Source organism: Ranitomeya imitator, chromosome 1 (assembly GCF_032444005.1).
Source record: "Ranitomeya imitator isolate aRanImi1 chromosome 1, aRanImi1.pri, whole genome shotgun sequence".
NCBI lineage: Eukaryota > Metazoa > Chordata > Amphibia > Anura > Dendrobatidae > Ranitomeya > Ranitomeya imitator.
In genome coordinates, this window is record NC_091282.1 from 1,248,590,835 (window position 1) to 1,248,616,844 (window position 26,010).

Here is a 26,010-nt window from a genome sequence, read left to right on the forward strand (position 1 = left end):
CGCTGCATTGAGTTTACCTGCCAGAGCGCAGGACCTGAAACGAGTGACCACTGGGGGAGTGGCCGGAGGCAGAGCCAGACGCCGAGACCGGTGAAACTGGAGAGAGGTCTGAACATGCCAAAGATTGAGACGCTGAGAGTGGTCAAGACGTAGCAAAGCCAGAACAGATGTATCACTGACAAGAATCCCCAGACGAAGGCGGGTAAATAAAGTCCTCCCCAAACCGAAAGGAGGCCATACAAAATTATCTCTGAGAGGACAGGGAAGGAATGCTCCCCACAACCATGACAGTACTCCCCTCTTAACAGGGGGCCACTGGACCTTCAGGCTTCTCAGGATGTCTGGCATGAAAAGCCTGAACCAACCAGTCGGCATGCACTGAACTGGCCGAGACCCAAATCCGATCTTCTAGGCCATACCCCTTCCAGTGCACCAAATACTGCAGATTCCTGTGCACCCATCGAGAATCAACGATGTGTCCCACTTCATATTCCAGATAGCCCTCCTCCAATGCAGGAGGACTGACAGGCGAGGAGTCCTCCTCAACCGCTCCCAATGGTTTCAGAAGGGACCTGTGAAAAACAGACATTTTGAAAGAGGCAGGAAGTTGTAACCTAAAAGTTTATATATGATTATTTGAAATTTGTAATTGATTCACAGATGTATCTAATTGCTTTATTTGAAATTTCATATCTACCAAAGATGAATAAACAAGTCAATGTTGAACAAAGCAAAAAGTCAAACAATGTGTGATTAAATTTGCACAAATCTTCTGAAATTTTACACATCTCAAAGAATCGTGTAAAAAATAGAAAGCAAGAAAAACACTACAGAACCTGTACACATAGGCCATGATTCCTAAAGGGCAATGTTTTTTACAGCAGTTTTGATGAGGGATCATTGTGAAGTCATAGGTGCCTGAAATATAAAGATACACATGCCTCTTAATAAATCAGGACCATCTTAAAAGAGGATTTGTCTCACCACAAATGTTAGGGACTGCAGTAAGATTTCTAGAATAAAATATTCCACAAATTGTCAAATGAGCACAGAAATTTTGCATGCATAAACATTTAGCATCTTTTCAAAGTGTTTTATGGCAGAATTCTAGCTTAAACACTTTGATAAATCTACCAAAGGTGTATGGCATTGCAGCGGTGAAGAATGGTCACCATCTAGTTACCCATAGCCATGTAAGTTGGGGTTAATTTGACATGACTGAGGTCGCATTAATATTAAAAAGCTTCACAGGAGTTCAATACAGTCCTTCTTAAAACGCAGATCTTATTTTACTTTTCTTTTGTCATGTACGTGCCTTGCTAAATTACTTTTTGTGTTTAATTCTGATTTTAACACAATAATATAACATTTAGGGTAAAATATGCAGCCTAAAATTCCAACACATGATGATATTATGGAAAATATTTCTACAAGAACAGTATTTTTCCCAGTAACACTCATGTAGGATGGGATGAAAGCCACCCAGACACTGCAGACCACCAGCATGCTGAATGTGATGTTCTTAGCTTCATTAAAACTATCGGGTAAATTTCTGGCCAAGAATGCAATAACAAAACTGATGGCAGCGAGTAGTCCCATATAACCCAGGTGTATCGAAAAAGCCAACATTGACCCTTCATTACACTGAAATATGATTTTGTCCTGATATAAGTGAGTGTTCATCTCTGGGAATGGAGGAGAAGTAGATAACCAAATGATACTGAGTAACACTTGGATAAATGAGCAGAAGAAGACCACACAGTTCGTAATCCTCACGCCAATCAATCTTCTCCAGGAACTTCCAGGTTTGGTGGCTTTGAAGGCCATGTAGACCATGATGGTTTTAGCCAAAATAGAAGAAATAGCTACAGAGAAGATGATCCCAAACGAAGTCTGACGAAGCATGCAGGTGACATGTGTAGGACGATCCAAAAACAAAAATACACAGAGGAAACTCAACATGATGGAAACCAGGAGAATGAGGCTCAGGGTATGGTTATTGGCTCTGACAATTGGAGTGTCTCGAAACAAAATAAAGATGATCAAGATTAGTGTAGATTTAACAAAGAGTAATATAGAAATTATAGAGACAGCAAGAACTGTAGTGTCATCTGTGTAGGACAGAAACTCAATAAGTTTTGGGACACACTTATTCATATCATTTGGCCATAGATCTTCAGAACATCTTTGACATGTTAGGCTGTCTGCAAAAAAAACAAATGTGTGAAAATACACCTCTGCTTTACGGAACAATAAAAAAAGGATATAACAAACGCAAGCAATAATTCTTATTATATAAGATGGATTGGCTACAATCTATGCTGGCATCAATCAAGGCTTTTAACACATTGGATGCTGCTGTATAAAAGTGAAAGCAGCATTTTGATGACTACCAATATAATGGGCACAATCAAAATAATAAAATTAATGGGGACTTCCTCTAATCCTATCTTCACCCCCCTTAAATGCAATCTTGAGATGATGACACATGCCCTGCCAATAAAAAAAAACATGTACTGACCCCACGGTCTGCCAGCTGCAATGGCCTGTTACATCCTTTCTTGAGAAGGGTCTAACAGGTCAAGTGCTATTTTAACACTGAAAAGTCTAATGTACTGCAATACACTGTAGATCACAGGACCAGCAATCAGAATTTGAAATGTTTAAGTTTTACAATGGGACTAAGTAAAAAAATAACATAAAGTTCAACGATGTTTGAAAACATTTCAAAAGGTATAATTATATTTTATAATTTTATAATATACAGAAAAAAACATTATAATTAGTAAAAATGTTTCAGAATTAAAAATGCAAATTTTATGCAAAAACAAAAAAAAAAATAGTATACACAGTTGCTATCACTGTGTGTGGAACAACCTCAGCAAATAAACCTGTTATATTACTAATCCCATGCTGTGAGCATTGTATAAAATTAAAAAATGCCAAAAATGTAGAATTGTCATATTGAATCAAAAAAAAATGTAATGAAGAGATAATAAAAATTGATCTTAAAAACTCATAAAGCTAGCTCTCATTGTTTTCTGTCGGTTTCTAAATAAAACGGTTTTAGCCCTAAGTGCCACATATTTTAATTAAAAAACTAATCTTTTTGCAAATATATTGCTCTTAGTGCTCAAACCAAAAATTAAACTATATAAAATGTTGTATCCTTTTTTATCTTTCTTGTCGACCCAAGAATAAAGTTGTCTTAGATCTTTTACTAGACAGTAAACATTGTAAAAATAATAAATGCAATAAATTCTTGAAATGCAGGCTTTTGTTTATTCTGCTTCTCAAAAATACGAATGAGTTTAAAGGGAACCTGTCACCCCCCCGGGCGTTTTTAAGTAAAAGAACTTGTGCAGCACTAATGCTGCATTCTGCCAAAGTGGCTCTTTTAGTTCGGGGCCCTTCCACTGCTGAAAGAATCGTTTTTTATAATTTGTCCCTCATACCTCTAGTTTGTCAGGTGGGCAGGTCTTTCCCCCCTGACACAGACGCCTCACAGCCATCAATCATTTCCTCCTTTCTTCTGGGTGCCGCCTCCTCAGCGTTTAGTTATTTACAAGGCGCCTGCGCTGTAATCTTTTTTCTTGGGCATGCGCAGTTAGCGCTGCCCATTCACTGACATAACATGATGTCTTCCTTTTTGCGCCTGGGTGGACGCGCGGCCCAAGATCCTGCCCCGCAGTCTTTTCCAATTTATTCACACTGCGGGGCTGGGAATCTTGTGCATGCGCAGTAGTTCTCTGCGGCTCTCCCTCATCTCCCTCCGCCTCTTTCCTACTGTGCAGCATCATAGGAATCTGACGATATCTGATGATTAATCGTGACTTAATCGTTCACCACCTCGTCTTCCAATTCCGCAATCTGTCCTCCTACTGACATACTAACTTAACATCAAATGTTGTCAACTGTGTCTCATCATACAGTACAGACCAAAAGTTTGGACACACCTTCTCATTTAAAGATTTTTCTGTATTTTCCTGACTATGAAAATTGTATTCACACTGAAGGCATCAAAACTATGAATTAACCCATGTGGAATTATATACTTAACAAAAAAGTGTGAAACAACCGAAAAAATGTCTTATATTCTAGGTTCTTCAAAGTAGCCACCTTTTGCTTTGATCACTGCTTTGCACACTCTTGGCATTCTCTTGATGAGCTTCAAGAGGTAGACACGGGGAATGGTTTTCACTTCACAGGTGTGCCCTGTCTGGTTTAATAAGTGGGATTTCTTGCCTTATAAATGGGGTTGGGACCATCTGTTGTGTTGTGCAGAAGTCTGGTGGATACACTACTGAATAGACTGTTAGAATTTGTATTATGGCAAGAAAAAAGCAGCTAAGTAAAGAAAAATGAGTGGCCATCATTACTTTAAGAAATGAAGGTCAGTCAGTCCGAAAAATTGGTAAAATGTTGAAAGTGTCCCCAAGTGCAGTGGCAAAAACCATCAAGCGCTACAAAGAAACTGGCTCACATGAGGACCGCCCCAGGAAAGGAAGACCAAGAGTCACCTCTGCTTCTGAGGATAAGTTTATCCGAGTCCCCAGCATCAGAAATCGCAGGTTAACAGCAGCTCAGATTAGAGACCAGGTCAATGCCACACAGAGTTCTAGCAGCAGACACATCTCTACAACAACTGTTAAGAGGAGACTTTGTGCAGCAGGCCTTCATGGTAAAATAGCTGCTAGGAAACCGCTGCTAAGGACAGGCAACAAGCAGAAGAGACTTGTTTGGGCTAAAGAACACAAGGAATGGACATTAGAATAGTGGAAATCTGTGCTTTGGTCTGACGAGTCCAATTTTGAGATATTTGGTTCCAACCACCGTGTCTTTGTGCGACGAAGAAAAGGTGAACAGATGGACTATTTATGCCTGGTTCCCACCGTGAAGCATGGAGGAGGAGGTGTGATGGTGTGGGGTGCTTGCTGGTGACACTGTTAGGAATTTATTCAAAATTGAAGGCATACTGAACCAGCATGGCTACCACAGCATCTTGCAGCAGCATGCTATTCCATCCGGTTTGCATTTTATTTTTCAACAGGACAATGAACCAAAGCACACCTCCAGGCTATTTAAGGGCTATTTGACCAAGAAGGAGAGTGATGGGGTGCTATGCCAGATGACCTGGCCTCCACAGTCACCAGATCTGAACCCAATCGACATGGTTTGGGATGAGCTGGACCACAGAGGGAAGGCTAAAGGGCCAACAAGTGTTAAGCATCTCTGGGAACTCCTTCAAGATTGTTGGAAGACCATTCCCGGTGACTACCTCTGGAAGCTCATCAAGAGAATGCCAAGAGTGTGCAAAGCAGTCATCAAAGCAAAAGGTGGCTACTTTGTAGAACCTAGAATATAAGACATAATTTCAGTTGTTTCACACTTTTTTGTTAAGTATATAATTCCACATGTGTTAATTCATAGTTTTGATGCCTTCAGTGTGAATGTGCAATTACACAATACAATACAGAAAAATCTTTAAATGAGAAGGTGTGTCCAAACTTTTGGTCTGTACTGTATATATATACAGTACATATATATATGTTTGCATTCTTTTTTAGTTAGTTTTTCAGGAAGCACTCCTATTAAAATTGTTATTCTCCTAGTATATTGCAGTCATCATATTATATATTATTGTTTATGTACAATTTCACAATTTTTACATAGTAATGAACAAATAAGTGTAAGGTAAAAAATGCCGAGCATGATAATAATAATATATAATAATCTTTATTTTTATATAGCGCTAACATATTCCGCAGCGCTTTACAGGTTGCACACATTATCATCGCTGTCCTCGATGGGGCTCACATTCTAAATTCCCTATCAGTATGTCTTTGGAATGTGGGAGGAAATCGGAGTACCCGGAGGAAACCCACACAAACATGGGGAGAACATACAAACTCTTTGCAGATGTTGTCCTTGGTGGGGTTTGAACCCAGGACCCCAGTGCTGCAATGCTGACCACTGCGCCACTGTGCTGCCCGGGATGATATTGCATCAACCCAAATGAATTGCAATAAATGCGTGTATAACAAACACCTCTGAAAAAATATTGATAAGAAATTCAAATTGCCAGGATGTGAGCTATTAGAGATTAATCGCAAATATCATAAAAAAAACAACTAAGATCTCTGAGGAACACTCGACGTGTTTCCCCTTACAGATGTTCATCAGAAATGAATAAGATGTTAAGAGTTTACTTAGCTGATGGATGTTACAGTTCACTCAGCATGGTAACATGAGTTAAATCATTAGTATTGTTGTTTCTAAATGATAATGAACTTGTTTTCTTTGCATTATTTGAGGTCTAAAAGCACTGGACTTTTTTTAAAATTGTGACCATTTTTCTTTTTCAGAAAAAAATACAAATTTTATTGCTTGGAAATTCAGGGACATGTTGTCAGAAGTTTATAGAATAAAATAACAATTTACATTAAACTTAAAAAGATACTTGTAAAGAGAAAAATCAGAGAAACTGAAAATGTTGCAGTGGTCTCTTTATTTTTGCCATAGCTGTATAATGTTGAGTTCCCGCATGTGGGCAGATCACAAATCAGTCAGTGATCTGGCACTTGCAAATGTTGCTGCAGCACTGCCAGACAAGCGATAGCTGTAGTTGACTTGCCGAAATGGGTGCAATAGTTGGTCACCTTTTCCTTCTTTACACCCATTGCCTTTGATATCCCTCTAAAAATTGAGTGACGGCCACATGACGATTCTGTGGATATGGTGGAGGAGGAGGCCAAAAAAATAACCTCAATCGTATTCTCTTTTTGATTCGGGAAGGGGTGAGGAACACCTAACCCTTTTTGTGGGGCCTTTCCGTATGTGGGTACTCTGGGGAACAGTTGGCCGCCTTCTTCCTCTAGACACTCCACTGTCTCTGATGGACCTCTAAAAAGTGAGTTAGGGCTGCCTGATGACTGTGTGTATGGAGGAAGACAAAAAAATGAACCGTAAACTATTTTGGTTGGTAGCGATGCAATAGGAATAGGAATAGACCAACAAACAAGGAACATTTAAACGTTGACAAGGGAAATTGCCATGCATGGTTACTCTGGGGAACAGTTGCCCGCCTTTTCCCTCTAGCCTTCCCACTAGCCCTATAAAATTATTAACTATAGGAAGGATGACACTACAGCTATATATGCGACCGCCTGATAACTGAGCTTGACTACCCATCTATACAGAAGACCCTTTCAACGTTTTGAGAGATAGGTGGAGGACATCATCTCTGAAAATCGGAGGAGGTTGTTTTTTTTCGCTTTTATTTTGCCTTAAATTCAAGTCATTATATAGGAAAGAATGTTTCTTTTATGTTCAATTTTGTATGTTTTTTTTATCAGTCTGTAAAAGTGGCACCATACTCTGACAACATTGTTCCTAGAAGCAACGTGTGAGTGAGTCCCGGGAGAATTTCGCTGTGTCCTGGGACATAGTGTGCAGGCACATGCGCTGTAATGCTTTTTGACTTTGCCAGCAGTAGGGGCAAAGCATACTGCGCGTGCGCGACCGAAGATTGCATTGCGCACGCGCAAACTATGGAAGACAAGTACTCTAATTCTCAAACATATTGCGGACAACAGGGACGGATGGGGTGGAGAAATGAAGACGAAACGTCGCCCATTGCATTGGAAAAAAGGCGTTTACATTTCCCGCCAATTTGAGGTGACAGGTTCCCTTTAAAGTAAAGGGTTGCTGTAAATGTGGGTACAACATATGCAAATCATTGAAGAAAGGTAAACTGTGTCCTGTAAATCCTAACATTAATTTGTATCAGTAACTTGTTTCATTTCATGTAAAGTGCAATATGTGGGTTGCATGTCAGGACCTCTCAAGCCACGTTCTCACATTCAGTATTTGATCAGTATTTGACATCAGTATTTATAAACCAAAACCAGGAGAGGAAAAATCAGAGGAAAAGTATAATAGACACACCTCACCACTTTTGTAATTTTCCCTCACTCCTGTTTTGGCTCATAAATACTGATGTAAAATACTGAAAAAAATTACTGAACGTGTGAATGTGGCCTTAAGGTTAGGATTCATGAACATATTCCCAGTTGTGACAAAAAAATGGATAGACATTTTAGCTTTAGTTCTACATTTTGCTCGAGTTCATTCAGGTGATATATGTAGTTTGAGAGCTATGGGTTTCGAAAAAATAAAAGCAGATGCATGAGAAAAAGATCATAGGAGATTGATATTAAGTAGGGAAGCCCATTAGGCTTTTATTTGCAAACCAGACAGCCGTATGGTATGAAATCACATTATTAAATAATTTGTCACTAATTTTGTTTGTGTATTTGTGGGGTTCTTTTTTTATTATTATTTATTATTTTTGGATAAAATTCAAGAATAATACATCTGCCGAACAGTATACTAATTGAAAGAGGCAGGTTGGAAGGTTGCCTATTTAATTGTGACCGCAATGTATATCCAATAGCTATGAATAAGGAATCCTTTTTCGGAAATGCATCAGATGTTTCAACGCATTTGTTTTTAATGATCTCTAAGCACATGGGTTAGAAAAATAAAAAGTTTATTTTAAAGAAGACGGAGAGTAGGCTAATTTTTATTTGAGGTTCTACACTTACTCTTGTGTTGAGCACGCGGGATGAATTCATCGTCGGTGTGGTGAGCTGTTTGTATGCTTGTTTTGCTTATAGCACAACAGTCTTTCTGGAAATATATTAACATTAACACATTGAGTCCTAAACTGCTCACAAATGTTCCAATTTTGCCAAAGATTTTATGTAAAAAAGCCCATAACAATGAATGTATGCAACGATCTAAACTTTTGGATCCTGAAAATAACTGTAACCTATTTGATTTCAAAACACTCTTTTCATTTATAAGAAAGACAATATCACCTGTATCATTAGAAATTTCTCCCTTTGAACATTTCGCACAATCAAAACAACACTTATGAATTCCTCTCTTCATGACTCTTCTAAAACCTGGTGGACAATCTTTAGAACATTTAGAGACTGGAATCTATAAAATAAAGCAATAGAGAAATAAAATAATATAAACACCGTAATTCTAAAAAATGTTTTCTGGCCTCTATATAAAATGTACAAGTTTAAAGGATGATTTACAAAAAGTTACATCAAATATTTTAATTTGCTCTAAACCCAGGATTGGCAGAACATGTGATATCCATCTGGAAAAGATTACATGTGACAACTAGAAATGATCACAGCCAGGAGCTGTGACCGGCAGTAAAAAGTTTACTGCCGGTCACAGAGGCATCGGGTGAGGTGAGTGCTACTCCCATCAACATATGCCAGCGAGAGCAGGTGCTGTGGATGCCAGTATTCCATGAGCTATAAGTAAATAGATAAAAATAAATAAAAAAAGATGTGGGGGTCTGTTTTATCTTTAATAAACAGTGTAAGCAAAACTGACAGCTGTGGTTTACAACCCTTGGCTGTCAGCTTTACCATGGCTGGTTATCAAAAATAGATGGGTAATAAATTATTTTAAAAAATGTCGTGTGGTCCCCCCATTTTTGACAGCCAACCAAGCTAAAGCAGACAGCTGTGGGCTGGTCTTCAAAGACTGGTAAGGGGCCATGTATATTGCGCCCCCCAGCCTAAAAATAACAGCCCACAGCCACCCCAGATGATGTGCATTAATTAGATGCACCAATTCTGGTGCTTTGCCGTGCGCTTTTCACATGCCCTTTGGTGGTGGCAAGTGGGATAATATTTGTGTGGTCAATTTCACCTTTGCATGACATCAAGCCCAGGGGTTACTAACCCCATAGTCATGATGCAAATTAAGAACATCCAGAATAAAGTCCTTTATTTGACAAAAAATACACAGCCTGTTTAATTAAAAAGAAAAAACAAAGTTATACTCACCTTACACCCTTTTAATTCAAGCTGTTGTCACCTGTAGAAAACAGAAAGTACAACAACCCATGATACCTTATGCCCAATCCACTAAAGCCCATGTCCCCTGTAAAAAAAATGAAAATCTCATTCCCATATCTCTCACCTGTCCCAAAGTTGTCTCAAACCATAATCCATGTATGCTGAGATCAAGAGGGAGTTCCCACCCTACACTGACCAGTTGTCAGGACTAATTAAATATTTACTGCACAGAGTGCGTACAGCTCCACTTTGACGGACGCCACTAACCACCCTAACTAGGGCTAGGAAAGCGCACTGGTTGTGCACAGCGCTGCACTGGCGGTGGCTGCTAATTGATGCAGTAATTCGTGTCTAGTGCTGGATAGGGCACTAGGTAGCTCAATCACCCAAGTCCTTTCAACAATACTAGGGATGAGAATGATTAAGGAGCTTTCCCCAGTTACAGTCATACATCCCCACACACACACACGATTTCAGATTTATACTAGCGCATGGCCGAGCGGCCATGCAAACCTTTTATAGCTGCAGCCTTCCGGGACCTGGCTAGTGATCCAATCGGAGCTGCTGCAGGACCTGAGCATGTGACCCCCGACCTCCAATGAGAGGTTGTCCCGTGGGCATGATCAATAGAAGAAAAGCAGGACTTTGTCCCTGGAACGTCTGCTCGCCGCAAATCAATGCTTGTTACAAAGGCTGAGCCTGGAAAGGCAGCTGTAACCAAATGCCCAGTATCTGCTTGAGCAAGACACTAGGATAGATGTCTCCGCTGACCAGGCTCCACTGTGGCTGGAGGAGAATGGGAAACCGCAGCAGACATGGTTCAAGATTCCCCCTGTGCAGCGGTTGGAACTCAACACCTAACACATACCAGCTCTGGCTTGTCCATTTATGAAGTTATAACTCTGGAATGCTTCAACGGATCCCGGTGATTCTGACAATCTTTTCTCATGACATGTTGTACTTCATGATAGTGGTAAAATTTCTTTGATATGACTTGTGTTTATTTGTGAAAAATGGAAATTTGGCCAAAATTTTTAAAATGTATCAATTTTCCAAATTTGAATTTTCATGCCCTTAAATCACACAGATACGTCACACAAAATGCTTAATAAGTAACATTTCCCATATGTCTACTTTACTTCAGCACAACTTTGGAACCAAAATATTTTCTTACTAAATTTTAAGGGTTAAAGTTTGACCAGCGATTTCTAATGTTTACAACATCATTTTTTTGGGGACCACATCACAATTGAAGTCACTTTGAGGGTTCTATATGATAAAAAATACCTAAAAGTGACACCATTCTAAAAAATGCACCCCTCAAAACCAAATTCAAGAAGTTTATTAACCCTTCAGGTGCTTCACAGGAATTTTTGAAATGTTTAAAAAAAATGAACATTTAACTTTTTTCACAAAAAATTTACTCCAGATCCAATTTACTTAATTTTACCAAGGGTAAAAGGAGAAATTGGACCCGAAAAGTTGTTGTATATTTTGTCCTGAGTACGCCGATACCCCATTTGTGGAGGGAACCACTATTTGGTCGCATGGCAGAGCTCGGAAGGGAAAGAGCGCCGTTTGACTTTTCAATGCAAAACTGGTTGGATTTGAGTTCAGACACCATGTCGCGTTTGAAGGGCCCCTGATGTGCTTAAACAGTAGAAACCCCCCACAAGTGACCCCATATTGTAAACTAGACCCCCTCAAGGAGCTTATCTACACATATTGTGAGAACTTTGATGCCTCAAGTGATTCACTAAAGTTTATAATGCAGAACTATGAAAATAAAAAATCATTTTCTTCCACAAAAATGATTTTTTTAGCCCCTAATTTTGCATTTTTCCAAGGGTAACAGGAAAAATTGGACCCCAAAAGTTTTTGCCCAATTTGTCCTGAGTATGCTGATACCCCATATGTGGGAGAAAATTAATGTTTGGGCACACATCGGGGCTCAGAAGGGAAGTAGTGATGTTTTAGAATGCAGACTTTGATGGAAGGATCTGCAGGCATCATGTTGCATTTGCAGAGCCCCTGATGTGCCTAAACAGTAGAAACCCCCCACAAGTGACCCCATTTTGGAAACTAGACCCCCAAGGAACTTATCTAGATGTGTTGTAAGAACTTTGAACCCCCAAGTGTTTCACTAAAGTTTATAATTCTCCCTCGTCAAAGCTGAAGCGAAACGCGCGTTGGGCCGTGCGGGCTTATCATCAGGGTATGTCTGACCATGGAAACATTTCACATGATTACATTTTGGTGCACTTTGTAACTATTTGATTTTATTTATATCCTTGTTTCCCTCCTTTATTTACTGTGCACGGCACTTTACTATATCTATTTTTTGGGGTATATCATCTATTTATCTATATAGCTTACTCATGCACAGCGTTCACTTTAAATGGATACTTTCCTGACATATGCACTTTATATTGAATTATTAGCATGCAGTGCAATGCGATTTATTTGGTGCACTTTAGAGGTAGTTTATTATTATTTATTTATTTTTTTATTTAGCCTTTTGTGGGTAAATTTGACATTTTTGTCACTGCATGTATTTTTTGAGTATTTATTTGTAATATCAACTCTGCTACATGCACTATGTTCACTTTATCCCTTACTTTTCCATATGGAATATATTATGAAATGTGAACAGTGCAATATAAGCAAAAATACCTAAATTTTTGATCATTTATGGTGAGATTTCCATGCTCGTTACATTATCTGATTTCCTTAGAAATTAATTATTCAAAATTTATTGACATGCCCTTGTATGATAACCTGCATTCTACTGCCACCTGGAGGTCCTTTCCTGAATTTTAAACTGTTATTATTGTGTTTATAATAAAATTTATATTTTAATCTTAAATCATTAGTTGTCCTTTCATATCTATAGGTGTTATGTATTCATAAAGATACACGACCATACATATAGTTGTTTATTTGGTTGATTAAAGTTTATAAGGCAAAGCCGTAAAAATAAAAATCTTTTTTTCCCCACAAAAATGATATATTAGCCCCCCAAATATTTATTTTCACAAGGGTAACAGGAGAAATTGGACTGCAAAAGTTGTTGTCCAATATTTCCGAGTATGCTGATACCCCATATGTAGGGGTAGACCACTGTTTGGGCACACGGCAGAGCTCGGAAAGCAAGGAGCACCGTTTTACATTTCATGGAATTGAGATCGGATGCCATGTCGCTTTTGGAGAGCCCCTGATGTGCCTAAACAGCGGAAACGCCTCAATTCTAACTCCAACCCTAACCCCAACACACCCTTAACCCTAACCACAACACACCCCTAATCCTGACACACCCCTAACCCTAATCAAAACCCAAACCACACCCCAAACCCTGACACACCCCTAACCCTAATCCCAACCATAATACCAGCCTTAATTCCACTCATTTTGTGCAGGCTGATCACTTCTATAGCATGCAGACCTGCATGCTATAGATTCTGTCAGCACTGCAGCTTCTATTACACTGACCTAAGATACTTCCTGGTTAGGGTTGAGGGAAACTGGTCGTTCATTTTCAAAAGTCGCCGACTTTTGGCAAAGTCGGGTTTCATGAAACCCGATCCGACCCCTGTGCGTGGTCGGCCATGCGGTACGCGACTTTCGCGCCAAAGTCGCGTTTCAATGATGCGAAAAGCGCCATTTCTCAGCCAATGAAGGTAAACACAGAGTGTGGGCAGCGTGATGACATAGGTCCTGGTCCCCACCATCTTAGAGAAGGGCATTGCAGTGATTGGCTTGCTGTCCGCGGCGTCACAGGGGCTATAAAGGGGAGTTCCCGCCGACCGCCATGTTACTGCTGCTGATCTGAGCTTAGGGAGAGGTTGCTGCCGCTTCGTCAGAAGCAGGGATAGCGTTAGGCAGGGTCCATTAACCACCAAACCGCTTGTGCTGTAGCGATTTCCACAGCCCAACACCACCTTCGGTGTGCAGGGACAGTGGAAGCTCCTTTTTTTTTTTTTTTTCCCCTCAGCGCTGTAGCTCATTGGGCTGCCCTAGAAGGCTCCCTGATAGCTGCATTGCTGTGTGTACGCCGCTGTGCAAACCAACTGCTTTTTTCAAAGCACAAATCCTCTTGTTCCTTCCTTTCTGCACAGCTATCTTGTTTGTTTGTCCACACTTTTTATTTAATTTGTGCATCAGTCCACTCCTTATTGCTGCCTGCCATACCTGGCTGAGATTACTGCAGGGAGATAGTAATTGAAGGACACTCCCTGTTGTTTTTTTTTTTTTGTTTGTGGGAGATTAAGATTGGCATTTCTGCTAGAGTGCCATCCCTGTCTGTGTCATCTCTCACTCAGTGGGCCATAGAAAGCCTATTTATTTTTTTGCTTGATTTGGGTTCTAAAATCTACCTGAAAAAATCACAACATCAATCAGTGGGAGATTAATATTGGCCTTTGGGCTTGTGTGCCAGTCCTAAGCGTGCCATCTCTCTCTCTCAGATAGTGGGCCATAGAAAGCCTATTTATTATTTTTTTTATTGGGTTTATAAATTTTCCCTGGAAAAAAAAAAAAAGTGGGAGATTAATATTGGCCTCTGGGCTTGTGTGCCAGTCCTGAGCGTGCCATCTCTCTCACAAATAGTGGGCCATAGAAAGCCTATTTATTTTTTGGGTTGATTTGGGTTCTAAATTCTACCTGAAAAAATCAATAAATCAATCAGTGGGAGATTAATATTGGCCTTTGGGCTTGTGTGCCAGTCCTAAGCGTGCCATCACTCTCTCTCAGATAGTGGGCCATAGAAAGCCTATTTATTATTTTTTTTATTGGGTTTATAAATTTTCCCTGGAAAAAAAAAGTGGGAGATTAATATTGGCCTCTGGGCTTGTGTGCCAGTCCTGAGCGTGCCATCTCTCTCACAAATAGTGGGCCATAGAAAGCCTATTTATTTTTTGGGTTGATTTGGGTTCTAAATTCTACCTGAAAAAATCAATAAATCAATCAGTGGGAGATAAATATTGGCCTCTGGGCTTGTGTGCCACTCCTGACTCCTGTGTGCGTCATCTCTCACTCAGTGGGCCCTAGAAAGCCTATTTTTTGTTTTATTTGTTTTCTAAATTCTCCCTGAAAAAATCATTTTATTTTATTTGGTTTCTAAATTATTCCTGAAAAAATCATTTTTTTTGTATTTTTTTTTTCTAAAGTCTCCCTGAAAAAAAAAAAAATCAAATCAGTGGGAGATTAATATTGCCCTTTCTGCTTGTGTGCCAGTCTTGACTCCTGGGTGTGCCATCTCTCTCTCTCTCTCTCCAATTGTGGGCCATAGAAAGCCTATTTATTTTTTTGCTTGATTTGGGTTCCAAAATCTACCTGAAAAAATCCCTAAATCAATCAGTGGGAGATAAATATTGGCCTCTGGGCTTGTGTGCCACTCCTGACTCCTGTGTGCGTCATCTCTCACTCAGTGGGCCCTAGAAAGCCTATTTTTTGTTTTATTTGTTTTCTAAATTCTCCCTGAAAAAATCATTTTATTTTATTTGGTTTCTAAATTATTCCTGAAAAAATAATTTTTTTTGTATTTTTTTTTCTAAAGTCTCCCTGAAAAAAAAAAAAAAAAAATCAAATCAGTGGGAGATTAATATTGCCCTTTCTGCTTGTGTGCCAGTCTTGACTCCTGGGTGTGCCATCTCTCTCTCTCCAATTGTGGGCCATAGAAAGCCTATTAATTTTTTTGCTTGATTTGGGTTCCAAAATCTACCTGAAAAAATCCCTAAATCAATCAGTGGGAGATAAATATTGGCCTCTGGGCTTGTGTGCCACTCCTGACTCCTGTGTGCGTCATCTCTCACTCAGTGGGCCCTAGAAAGCCTATTTTTTGTTTTATTTGTTTTCTAAATTCTCCCTGAAAAAATCATTTTATTTTATTTGGTTTCTAAATTATTCCTGAAAAAATCATTTTTTTTGTATTTTTTTTTCTAAAGTCTCCCTGAAAAAAAAAAAAAAAAAATCAAATCAGTGGGAGATTAATATTGCCCTTTCTGCTTGTGTGCCAGTCTTGACTCCTGGGTGTGCCATCTCTCTCTCTCCAATTGTGGGCCATAGAAAGCCTATTAATTTTTTTGCTTGATTTGGGTTCCAAAATCTACCTGAAAAAATCACTAAATCAATCAGTGGGAGATAAATATTGGCCTCTGGGCTTGTGTGCCACTCCTGACTCCTGTGTGTGTCCTCTCTCACTCAGTGGGCCCTACAAAGCCTATTTTTTTTTATTTGTTTTCTATATTCTCCCTGAAACAATCATTTTATTTTATTTTGTTTCTAAATTCTTCCTGAAAAATTCATTTTTTTGTATTTTTTTTTTCTAAAGTCTCCCTGAAAAAAAAAAACATCAAATCAGTGGGAGATTAATATTGCCCTTTCTGCTTGTGTGCCAGTCTTGACTCCTGGGTGTGCCATCTCTCTCTCTCTCTCTCTCCAATTGTGGGCCATAGAAAGCCTATTTATTTTTTTGCTTGATTTGGGTTCCAAAATCTACCTGAAAAAATCACTAAATCAATCAGTGGGAGATAAATATTGGCCTCTGGGCTTGTGTGCCACTCCTGACTCCTGTGTGCGTCCTCTCTCACTCAGTCGGCCATAGAAAGCCTATTTTTTTTATTTGTTTTCTAAATCCTCCCTGAAACAATCATTTCATTTTATTTGGTTTATAAATTCTTCCTTAACCCCTTTACCCCCAAGGGTGGTTTGCACGTCAATGACCAGGCCAATTTTTACAATTCTGACCACTGTCCCTTTATGAGGTTATAACTCCGAAACGCTTCAACGGATCCTAGTGATTCTGACATTGTTTTCTCGTGACATATTGTACTTCATGATAGTGGTAAAATTTCTTTGATAGTACCTGCGTTTATTTGTGAAAAAAATGGAAATTTGGCGAAAATTTTGAAAATTTCGCAATTTTCAAACTTTGAATTTTTATGCAATTAAATCACAGAGATATGTCACACAAAATACTTAATATGTAACATTTCCCACATGTCTCCTTTACATCAGCATAATTTTGGAACCAATTTTTTTTTTTGTTAGGGAGTTATAAGGGTTAAAAGTTGACCAGCAATTTCTCATTTTTACAACACCATTTTTTTTTAGGGACCACGTCTCTTTTGAAGTCATTTTGAGGGGTCTATATGATAGAAAATGCCCAAGTGTGACACCATTCTAAAAACTGCACCCCTCAAGGTGCTCAAAACCACATTCAAGAAGTTTATTAACCCTTCAGGTGTTTAATAGGAATTTTTGGAATGTTTAAATAAAAATGAACATTTAACATTTTTACACAAAAAATTTACTTCAGCTCCAATTTGTTTTATTTTACCAAGGGTAACAGGAGAAAATGGACCCCAAAAGTTGTTGTCCAATTTGTCCTGAGTACGCTGATACCCCATATGTGGCAGTAAACCAATGTTTTGGCGCATGGGAGAGCCCGGAAGGGAAGGAGCGCCGTTTGACTTTTCAATGCAAAATTGACAGGAATTGAGATGGGACGCCATGTTGCGTTTGGAGAGCCACTGATGTGCCTAAACATTGAAACCCCCCACAAGTGACACCATTTTGGAAAGTAGACCCCCTAAGGAACTTATCTGGATGTGTGGTGAGCACTTTGACCCACCAAGGGCTTCACAGAAGTTTATAATGCAGAACCGTAAAAATAAAAAATCATATTTTTTCACAAAAATTATATTTTTGCCCCCAATTTTTTATTTTTCCAAGAGTAAGAGAAGAAATTGGACCTCAAAAGTTGTTGTCCAATTTGTCCTGAGTACGCTGATGCCCCATATGTGGCAGTAAACCACTGTTTGGGCGCATGGGAGAGCTCGGAAGGGAAGGAGCGCCGTTTGACTTTTCAATGCAAAATTGACAGAAATTGAGATGGGACGCCATGTTGCGTTTGGAGAGCCACTGATGTGCCTAAACATTGAAACCCCCCACAAGTGACACCATTTTGGAAAGTAGACCCCCTAAGGAACTTATCTAGAGGTGTGGTGAGCACTTTGACCCACCAAGTGCTTCACAGAAGTTTATAATGCAGAACCGTAAAAATAAAAAATCATATTTTTTCACAAAAATTATATTTTTGCCCCCAATTTTTTATTTTTCCAAGGGTAAGAGAAGAAATTGGACCTCAAAACTTGTTGTCCAATTTGTCCTGAGTACGCTGATACCCCATATGTGGCAGTAAACCAATGTTTGGGCGCATGGGAGAGCTCGGAAGGGAAGGAGCGCCGTTTGACTTTTCAATGCAAAATTGACAGGAATTGAGATGGGACGCCATGTTGCGTTTGGAGAGCCACTGATGTGCCTAAACATTGAAACCCCCCACAAGTGACACCATTTTGGAAAGTAGACCCCCTAAGGAACTTATCTGGATGTGTGGTGAGCACTTTGACCCACCAAGGGCTTCACAGAAGTTTATAATGCAGAGCCATAAAAATAAAACAAAATTTTTTTCCCACAAAAATTATTTTTTAGCCCCCAGTTTTGTATTTTCCCTAGGGTAACAGGAGAAATTGGACCCCAAAAGTTGTTGTCCAATTTGTCCTGAGTACGCTGATACCCCATATGTGGGGGGGAACCACCGTTTGGGCGCATGGGAGGGCTCGGAAGGGAAGGAGCGCCATTTGGAATGCAGACTTAGATGGAATGGTCTGCAGGCGTCACATTGCGTTTGCAGAGCCCCTAATGTACCTAAACAGTAGAAACCCCCCACAAGTGACACCATTTTGGAAAGTAGACCCCCTAAGGAACTCATCTTGATGTGTTGTGAGAGCTTTGAACCCCCAAGTATTTCACTACAGTTTATAACGCAGAGCCATGCAAATAAAAAATATTTTTTTTCCACAAAAATTATATTTTAGCCCCCAGTTTTGTATTTTTCCAAGGTTAGCAGGAGAAATTGGACCCTAAATGTTGTTGTCCAATTTGTCCTGAGTACGCTGATACTCGATATGTGGGGGGGAACCACCGTTTGGGCGCATGGGAGGGCTCGGAAGGGAAGGAGCATCATTTGGAATGCAGACTTAGATGGATTGGTCTGCAGGCGTCACATTGCGTTTGCAGAGCCCCTAATGTACCTAAACAGTAGAAACCCCCCACAAGTGACCCCATATTGGAAACTAGACCCCTCAATGAACTTATCTAGATGTGTTGTGAGAACTTTGAACCCCCAAGTGTTTCACTACAGTTTATAACGCAGAGCCGTGAAAATAAAAAATCTTTTTGTTTTCCCACAAAAATTATTTTTTAGCCCCCAGTTTTGTGTTTTCCCAAGGGTAACAGGAGAAATTGGTCCACAAAAGTTGTTGTCCAATTTGTCCTGAGTACGCTGATACCCCATATGTGAGGGTAAACCCCTGTTTGGGCACACAGGAGAGCTCGGAAGGGAAGGAGCACTGTTTTACTTTTTCAACGCAGAATTGGCTGGAATTGAGATCGGACGCCATGTCGTGTTTGGAGAGCCCCTGATGTGCCGAAACAGTGGAAACCCCCCAATTATAACTGAAACCCTAATCTAAACACACCCCTAACCCTAATTCCAACGGTAACCCTAACCACACCTCTAACCCTGACACACCCCTAACCCTAATCCCAACCCTATTCCCAACTGTAAATGTAATCTAAACCCTAACCCTAACTTTAGCCCCAACCCTAACTGTAGCCTCAACCCTAACCCTAACCCTAACCCTAGCCCTAACCCTAACCCTAACCCTAACCCTAGCCCTAACCCTAGCCCTAACCCTAGCCCTAGCCCTAACCCTAGCCCTAACCCTAACCCTAACCCTAGCCCTAACCCTAGCCCTAACCCTAGCCCTAGCCCTAACCCTAGCCCTAATCCTAGCCCTAACCCTAACCCTAGCCCTAGCCCTAACCCTAGCCCTAACGCTAGCCCTAACCCTAGCCCTAACCCTAGCCCTAGCCCTAACCCTAGCCCTAACCCTAGCCCTAATGGGAAAATGGAAATAAATACATTTTTTTTATTTTTCCCTAACTAAGGGGGTGATGAAGGGGGGTTTGATTTACTTTTATAGCGAGTTTTTTAGCGGATTTTTATGATTGGCAGCCGTCACACACTGAAAGACCCTTTTAATTGCAAAAAATATTTTTTGCAATACCACATTTTGAGAGCTATAATTTTTCCATATTTTGGTCCACAGAGTCATGTGAGGACTTGTTTTTTGCGGGACGAGTTGACGTTTTTATTGAAAACATTTTTGGGCACGTTACATTTTTTGATCGCTTTTTATTCCGATTTTTGTGAGGAAGAATGACCAAAAGCCAGCTATTCATGAATTTCTATTGGGGGAGGCGTTTATACCGTTCCACGTTTGGTAAAATTGATAAATCAGTTTTATTCTTCGGGTCAGTACGATTACAGCGATACCTCATTTATATCATTTTTTTATGGTTTGGCGCTTTTATACGATAAAAACTATTTTACAGAAAAAATAATTATTTTTGCATCGCTTTATTCTCAGGACTATAACTTTTTTATTTTTTTGCTGATGATGCTGTATGGCGGCTCGTTTTTTGCGGGACAATATGACGCTTTCAGCGGTACCATGGTTATTTATATCTGTCCTTTTGATCGCGTGTTATTCCACTTTTTGTTCGGCGGTATGATAATAAATCGTTGTTTTTTGCCTCGTTTTTTTTTCTTACGGTGTTTACTGAAGGGCTTAACTAGTGGGACAGTTTTATAGGTCGGGTCATTACGGACGCGGCGATACTAAATATGTGTACTTTTATTGGGTTTTTTTTTTTCATTTAGATGAAGAAATTTATTTATGGGAATAATATATATATTTTTTTTCATTATTTTTTTTACACATTTGGAAAATTTTTTTTTAACTTTTTTACTTTGTCCCAGGGGGGGACATCACAGATCAGTGATCTGACAGTTTGCACAGCACTCTGTCAGATCACTGATCTGACATGCAGCGCTGCAGCCTTCACAGTGCCTGCTCTGAGCAGGCTCTGTGAAGCCACCTCCCTCCCTGCAGGACCCGGATCCGCGGCCATCTTGGATCCGGGGCTGGAGGGAGCAGGGAGGGAGGTGAGACCCTCGCAGCAACGCGATCACATCGCGTTGCTCCGGGGGTCTCAGGGAAGCCCACAGGGAGCCCCCTCCCTGCGCGGTGCTTCCCTGCACCGCCGGCACATCGCGATCATCTTTGATCGCGGTGTGCCAGGGGTTAATGTGCCGGGGGCGGTCCGTGACCGCTCCTGACACATAGTGCCGGATGTCAGCTGCGATAAGCAGCTGACACCCGGCCGCGATCGGCCGCGCTCCCCCCGTGAGCGCGGCCGATCGGCTATGACGTACTATCCCGTCCAGGGTCAGATAAGCCCAGGGCACCTCGACGGGATAGTACGTCTAAGGTCACAGAGGGGTTAAAAAATCATTTTTTTTTATTATTTTTTTTTTCTAAAGTCTCCCTGTTAAAAAAAACAAAACAAATCAGTGGGAGATTAATGTTTACATTTGCGCTTCAGTTACAGTCCTGCGTGTGTGGCATCTCTCTCATTTGTTGCCACCAACAACAGAGTGTGTAACATTGTGCCTGATTTTCGTTGTGGTCTCACCCACCTGTAAAGGTGTAGCTAAATCATACTGAAGTTATAGCTCACCGTGTAACGTTTTTAAAAAAATGAGGAAGTCTGGTGGAAGAGGTCGTGGCCGGGGGCGTTCATTGTCAGCTGGTAATGAGGGTAGTGGTAGTGGTGGAGCATCAGGTGGTTGTGGGAAAAAAAATATTGCACCTAAGTCTGGAGCTGTGGAGCCAGGTTCGTCGTCTGGCTACACAAGGCCTCGAACGCTCCCTTTTCTGGGAGTAGGAAAACCGCTTTTAAAGCCGGAGCAGCAAGAGCAAGTTTTGGCTTATCTTGCTGACTCAGCCTCTAGCTCTTTTGCCTCCTCTCGTGAAACTGGTAAAAGTAAAAGCAGCGCGTCGTTAGTGGATGTTCACGGTCAGGGACAAGTTGCTTCCTTGTCCTCTTCAGCAAAAACAACAACAGAGAAGAATGCAGCAGGCGACACAACGGGTTACTCCATGGAGCTCTTTACACATACCGTCCCTGGCTTAGAAAGTGAAGCAGTTAACAGTCCATGCCCATTACAAGTTGAATCTGACATGGAGTGCACTGATGCACAGCCACAGCCAGACTACTATGCTGGTCCTTTGACTCAGACCACAACATTGCCCTCGCAGGGTGCTGATCAAGAATCAGACCCTGATGAGACTATGTTGCCCCATCACGAACGCTATACCACCGACCGACACGGTGACACAGACGAAGTTGCACACGAGCTACAAGAAGAGGTAATAGATGACCCAGTTCTTGACCCCGATTGGCAGCCATTGGGGGAACAGGGTGCAGGCGGCAGCAGTTCTGAAGCGGAGGAGGAGGGGCCGCAGCAGGCATCAACATCGCAACAGGTTCCATCTGCCGGGCCCGTATCTTGCCCAAAACGCGTGGCAAAGTCAAAACCTGTTGGAGGACAGCGTGGCCATCCGGTTAAAGCTCAGTCTGCAATGCCTGAAAAGGTATCCGATGCTAGAAAGAGTGCAGTCTGGCATTTTTTTTAAACAACATCCAATTGATCAGCGCAAAGTCTTCTGTCAAAAATGTTCAACTACCTTAAGCAGAGGGCAGAATCTGAAAAGTCTCAATACAAGTTGCATGCATAGACATTTAACCACCATGCATTTGCAAGCTTGGACTAACTACCAAACGTCCCTTAAGGTTGTAGCACCCTCGGCCAATGAAGCTAGTCATCAACGCAACATCCCTTCCGGCAGTGTAGGGCCACAATTTTCTGCACCACCTGCAGTATCTGTGCAGGTTTCTTTGCCAGGCCAAAGCAGTCAGGGTCAGGGAATCACCAGTTTCGTAGTAGGAAACACTGCATCTAGGGCACCGGCGGCAACAATACCATCTCCCACCGTCTCTCAGTCTGCCATGTCCACCGGCACCCCCGCTAGTTCCACGATCTCCAGCTCTCCAGTCCAGCTCACCCTACATGAGACTATGGTTAGAAAAAGGAAGTACTTAGCCTCGCATCCGCGTACACAGGATTTGAACGCCCACATAGCTAGACTAATCTCGTTAGAGATGATGCCCTACCGGTTAGTTGAAAGCGAAGCTTTCAAAGCCCTGATGGACTACGCTGTACCACGCTACGAGCTACCCAGTCGACACTTTTTTTCCAGAAAAGCCATCCCAGCCCTCCACCAGCATGTTAAAGAGCGCATCGTCCATGCACTCAGGCAATCTGTGAGCACAAAGGTGCACCTGACAACAGATGCATGGACCAGTAGGCATGGCCAGGGACGTTACGTGTCCATCACGGCACACTGGGTAAATGTGGTGGATGCAGGGTCCACAGGGGACAGCAAGTTTGGGACAGTTCTGCCTAGCCCACGGTCTAGGAAACAGTTGGCTGTAGCCGTTCGCACCCCCTCCTCCTCCTCCTCGTCCTCCTGCAGAAGCGAGACCTCGTCCACAGACCGAAGTCGCACAACCACTCCATCCGCAGCTGCCACTGTTGCACACCAGGTCTCCCATTATGGGGCAGCTACTGGCAAACGTCAGCAGGCTGTATTGGCTATGAAGTGTTTGGGCGACAACAGACACACCGCTGAAGTTCTGTCCGAGTTCTTGCAGAAAGAAACGCAGTCGTGGCTGGGCACTGTAGATCTTGAGGCAGGCAAGGTAGTGAGTGATAACGGAAGGAATTTCATGGCTGCCATCTCCCTATCCCAACTGAAACACATTCCTTGCCTGGCTCACACCTTAAACCTGGTGGTGCAGTGCTTCCTGAAAAGTTATCCGGGGTTATCCGACCTGCTCCTCAAAGTGCGTGGACTTTGCTCACATATCCGCCGTTCGCCCGTACACTCCAGCCGTATGCAGACCTATCAGCGTTCTTTGAACCTTCCCCAGCATCGCCTAATCATAGACGTTGCAACAAGGTGGAACTCAACACTGCACATGCTTCAGAGACTGTGTGAACAGAGGCGGGCTGTTATGTTTTTGTGGGAGGATACACATACACGGGCAGGCAGTAGGATGGCAGACATGGAGTTGTCAGGTGTGCAGTGGTCGAAGATTCAAGACATGTGTCAAGTCCGTCAGTGTTTTGAGGAATGCACACGGCTGGTTAGTGCAGACAACGCCATAATAAGCATGAGCATCCCCCTAATGCATCTGCTGATGCAAAGTTTGACGCACATAAAGGATCACGTGAGAGAAAACACCGTGTGCACAGCTATACTGTGGTGCTTAGACTAGGTTCCCAGACCTTCAATACAAATAGAAAGAAGTCTAGCACTCAACTTAAGCGGCAAAAGATTTGATTTATTTGTAGCACTCGAAACGTTTCAGTCCATAAGGACTTTCTTCAGTCACGTGCCGTTAGAAGCCCGTAGGGCTGGGTTCAGAAAGAGCAGGGATGCACAGAATGTGCAAAAAGCGCCGCCACAGCTTGCGTTATAGAGAATAGAGGTAAAATAGAGCTTAGTTAGAGTGCTGTAATGGTGGGGCAATGGCCGCACATCAGGATGTAGCACCCACAAGCTGAAAGCGCTTGTGTTCGGGGTGAGGGGCACTGCCTCCAGACATGGTATCCACCACTAGTCTCTATAACGCAAGCTGTGGCGGCGCTTTTTGCACATTCTGTGCATCCCCGCTTAAGTTGAGTGCTAGACTTCTTTCTTATTGCACATAAAGGATCAGGCGTCTGCAGCTGAGGAAGAGGAAAGCCTTGATGACAGTCAGCCATTGTCTGGCCAGGGCAGTGTACAGGACGAGGTAGCGGGCGAACAGGAGGAGGAGGACGAGGAGGATGATGGGGATGATTATATTTTTAATGAGGAAGCTTTTCCGGGGCCAGTGGAAATTGTTGGCGCGGCAAGGCCGGGTTCTGGTTTTTGGAGGGACACAAGTGACGTGGATTTGCCTGAAACTGCCCCTCAACCAAGCACAACCACAGATTTGAGAACTGGAACTTTGGGCCACATGGCGGATTATGCCTTACGTATCCTCAAAAGGGACACACGCATATCAAAAATGATGAACGATGACGATTACTGGTTGGCCTGCTTCCTTGATCCTCGCTATAAAGGCAAATTGCAAAATATAATGCCACATGAGAACTTGGAACTAATATTAGCAACCAAACAATCAACTCTTATTGACCGTTTGCTTCTGGCATTCCCAGCACACAGCGCCCGTGATCGTTCTAACACGAGCTGCAGGGGCCAGCAGACCAGAGGTGTTAGAGGGGCAGAAATCAGAAGTGGCGTTGGCCAGAGGGGTTTTCTGACCAGGTTGTGGAGTGATTTTGCTATGACCGGAGACAGGACAGGTACTGCAGCATCAATTCAAAGTGACAGGAGACAACATTTGTCCAGTATGGTTACTAACTATTTTTCATCCCTTACCGACGTTCTCCCTCAACCGTCATTCCCATTTGATTACTGGGCATCAAAATTAGACACCTGGCCAGAATTGGCAGAATATGCATTGCAGGAGCTTGCTTGCCCGGCAGCTAGTGTCCTATCAGAAAGAGTATTCAGTGCTGCAGGTTCAATACTAACAGAAAAAAGGACTCATCTGGCTACCCAAAATGTAGATGATCTAACCTTCATTAAAATGAACCACAACTGGATTTCGAAATCTTTTGCCCCACCTTGCCCGGCTGACACCTAGCTTTCCTATGAAAAGGTCTTGCCTGTGGACTATTCTGAACGACTTTTCCAATCTCGTAATTTGCAGCACCTGATTGTCCAGCATCCGACATGTTAACACCTCCCTAAATGGCCAAAGTCCCCACACGGGGCCGTGGTATCGCCACTTGGCGCCAGCACCCGTGAGAGTACTGTTTGTCTGAAGAGGTGGGTGTGCCCGCTTTTGGTCGACGGCACTGCCACTAGGTCCCTCATAGTACAATAAAGTGTCTGGCGGTGGTGGTGCGCACCCAACGTCAGACACACCGTTGTAATATGAGGGGCCCTGGGCCTGTACCGCCGGCCACAAGACAGTCCCCCCCCCCAGGTCAAACAGTGCTCTACCACTTGCAAAATTTTCTCTCACAGCTCCA

At 42.0% G+C, this 26,010-nt stretch overlaps 1 protein-coding gene across 1 annotated transcript in view; it reads right to left on the reverse strand.

Moving 5' to 3' along the window:
* Positions 1–1,142: 1,142 nt before the first annotated feature.
* Positions 1,143–26,010, reverse strand: part of LOC138657428 (vomeronasal type-2 receptor 26-like) — a 54,067-nt gene continuing 29,199 nt past the window's right edge. Inside the window, exons 5-6 of the mRNA XM_069745217.1 lie at positions 8,883–9,006; positions 1,143–2,204 (exon numbers count right to left, since the gene is read on the reverse strand). Coding sequence (XP_069601318.1) covers positions 1,285–2,204; positions 8,883–9,006 — 1,044 coding nt within the window. The 3' untranslated portion in view covers positions 1,143–1,284. The remainder of the gene's footprint in view (positions 2,205–8,882; positions 9,007–26,010) is intronic.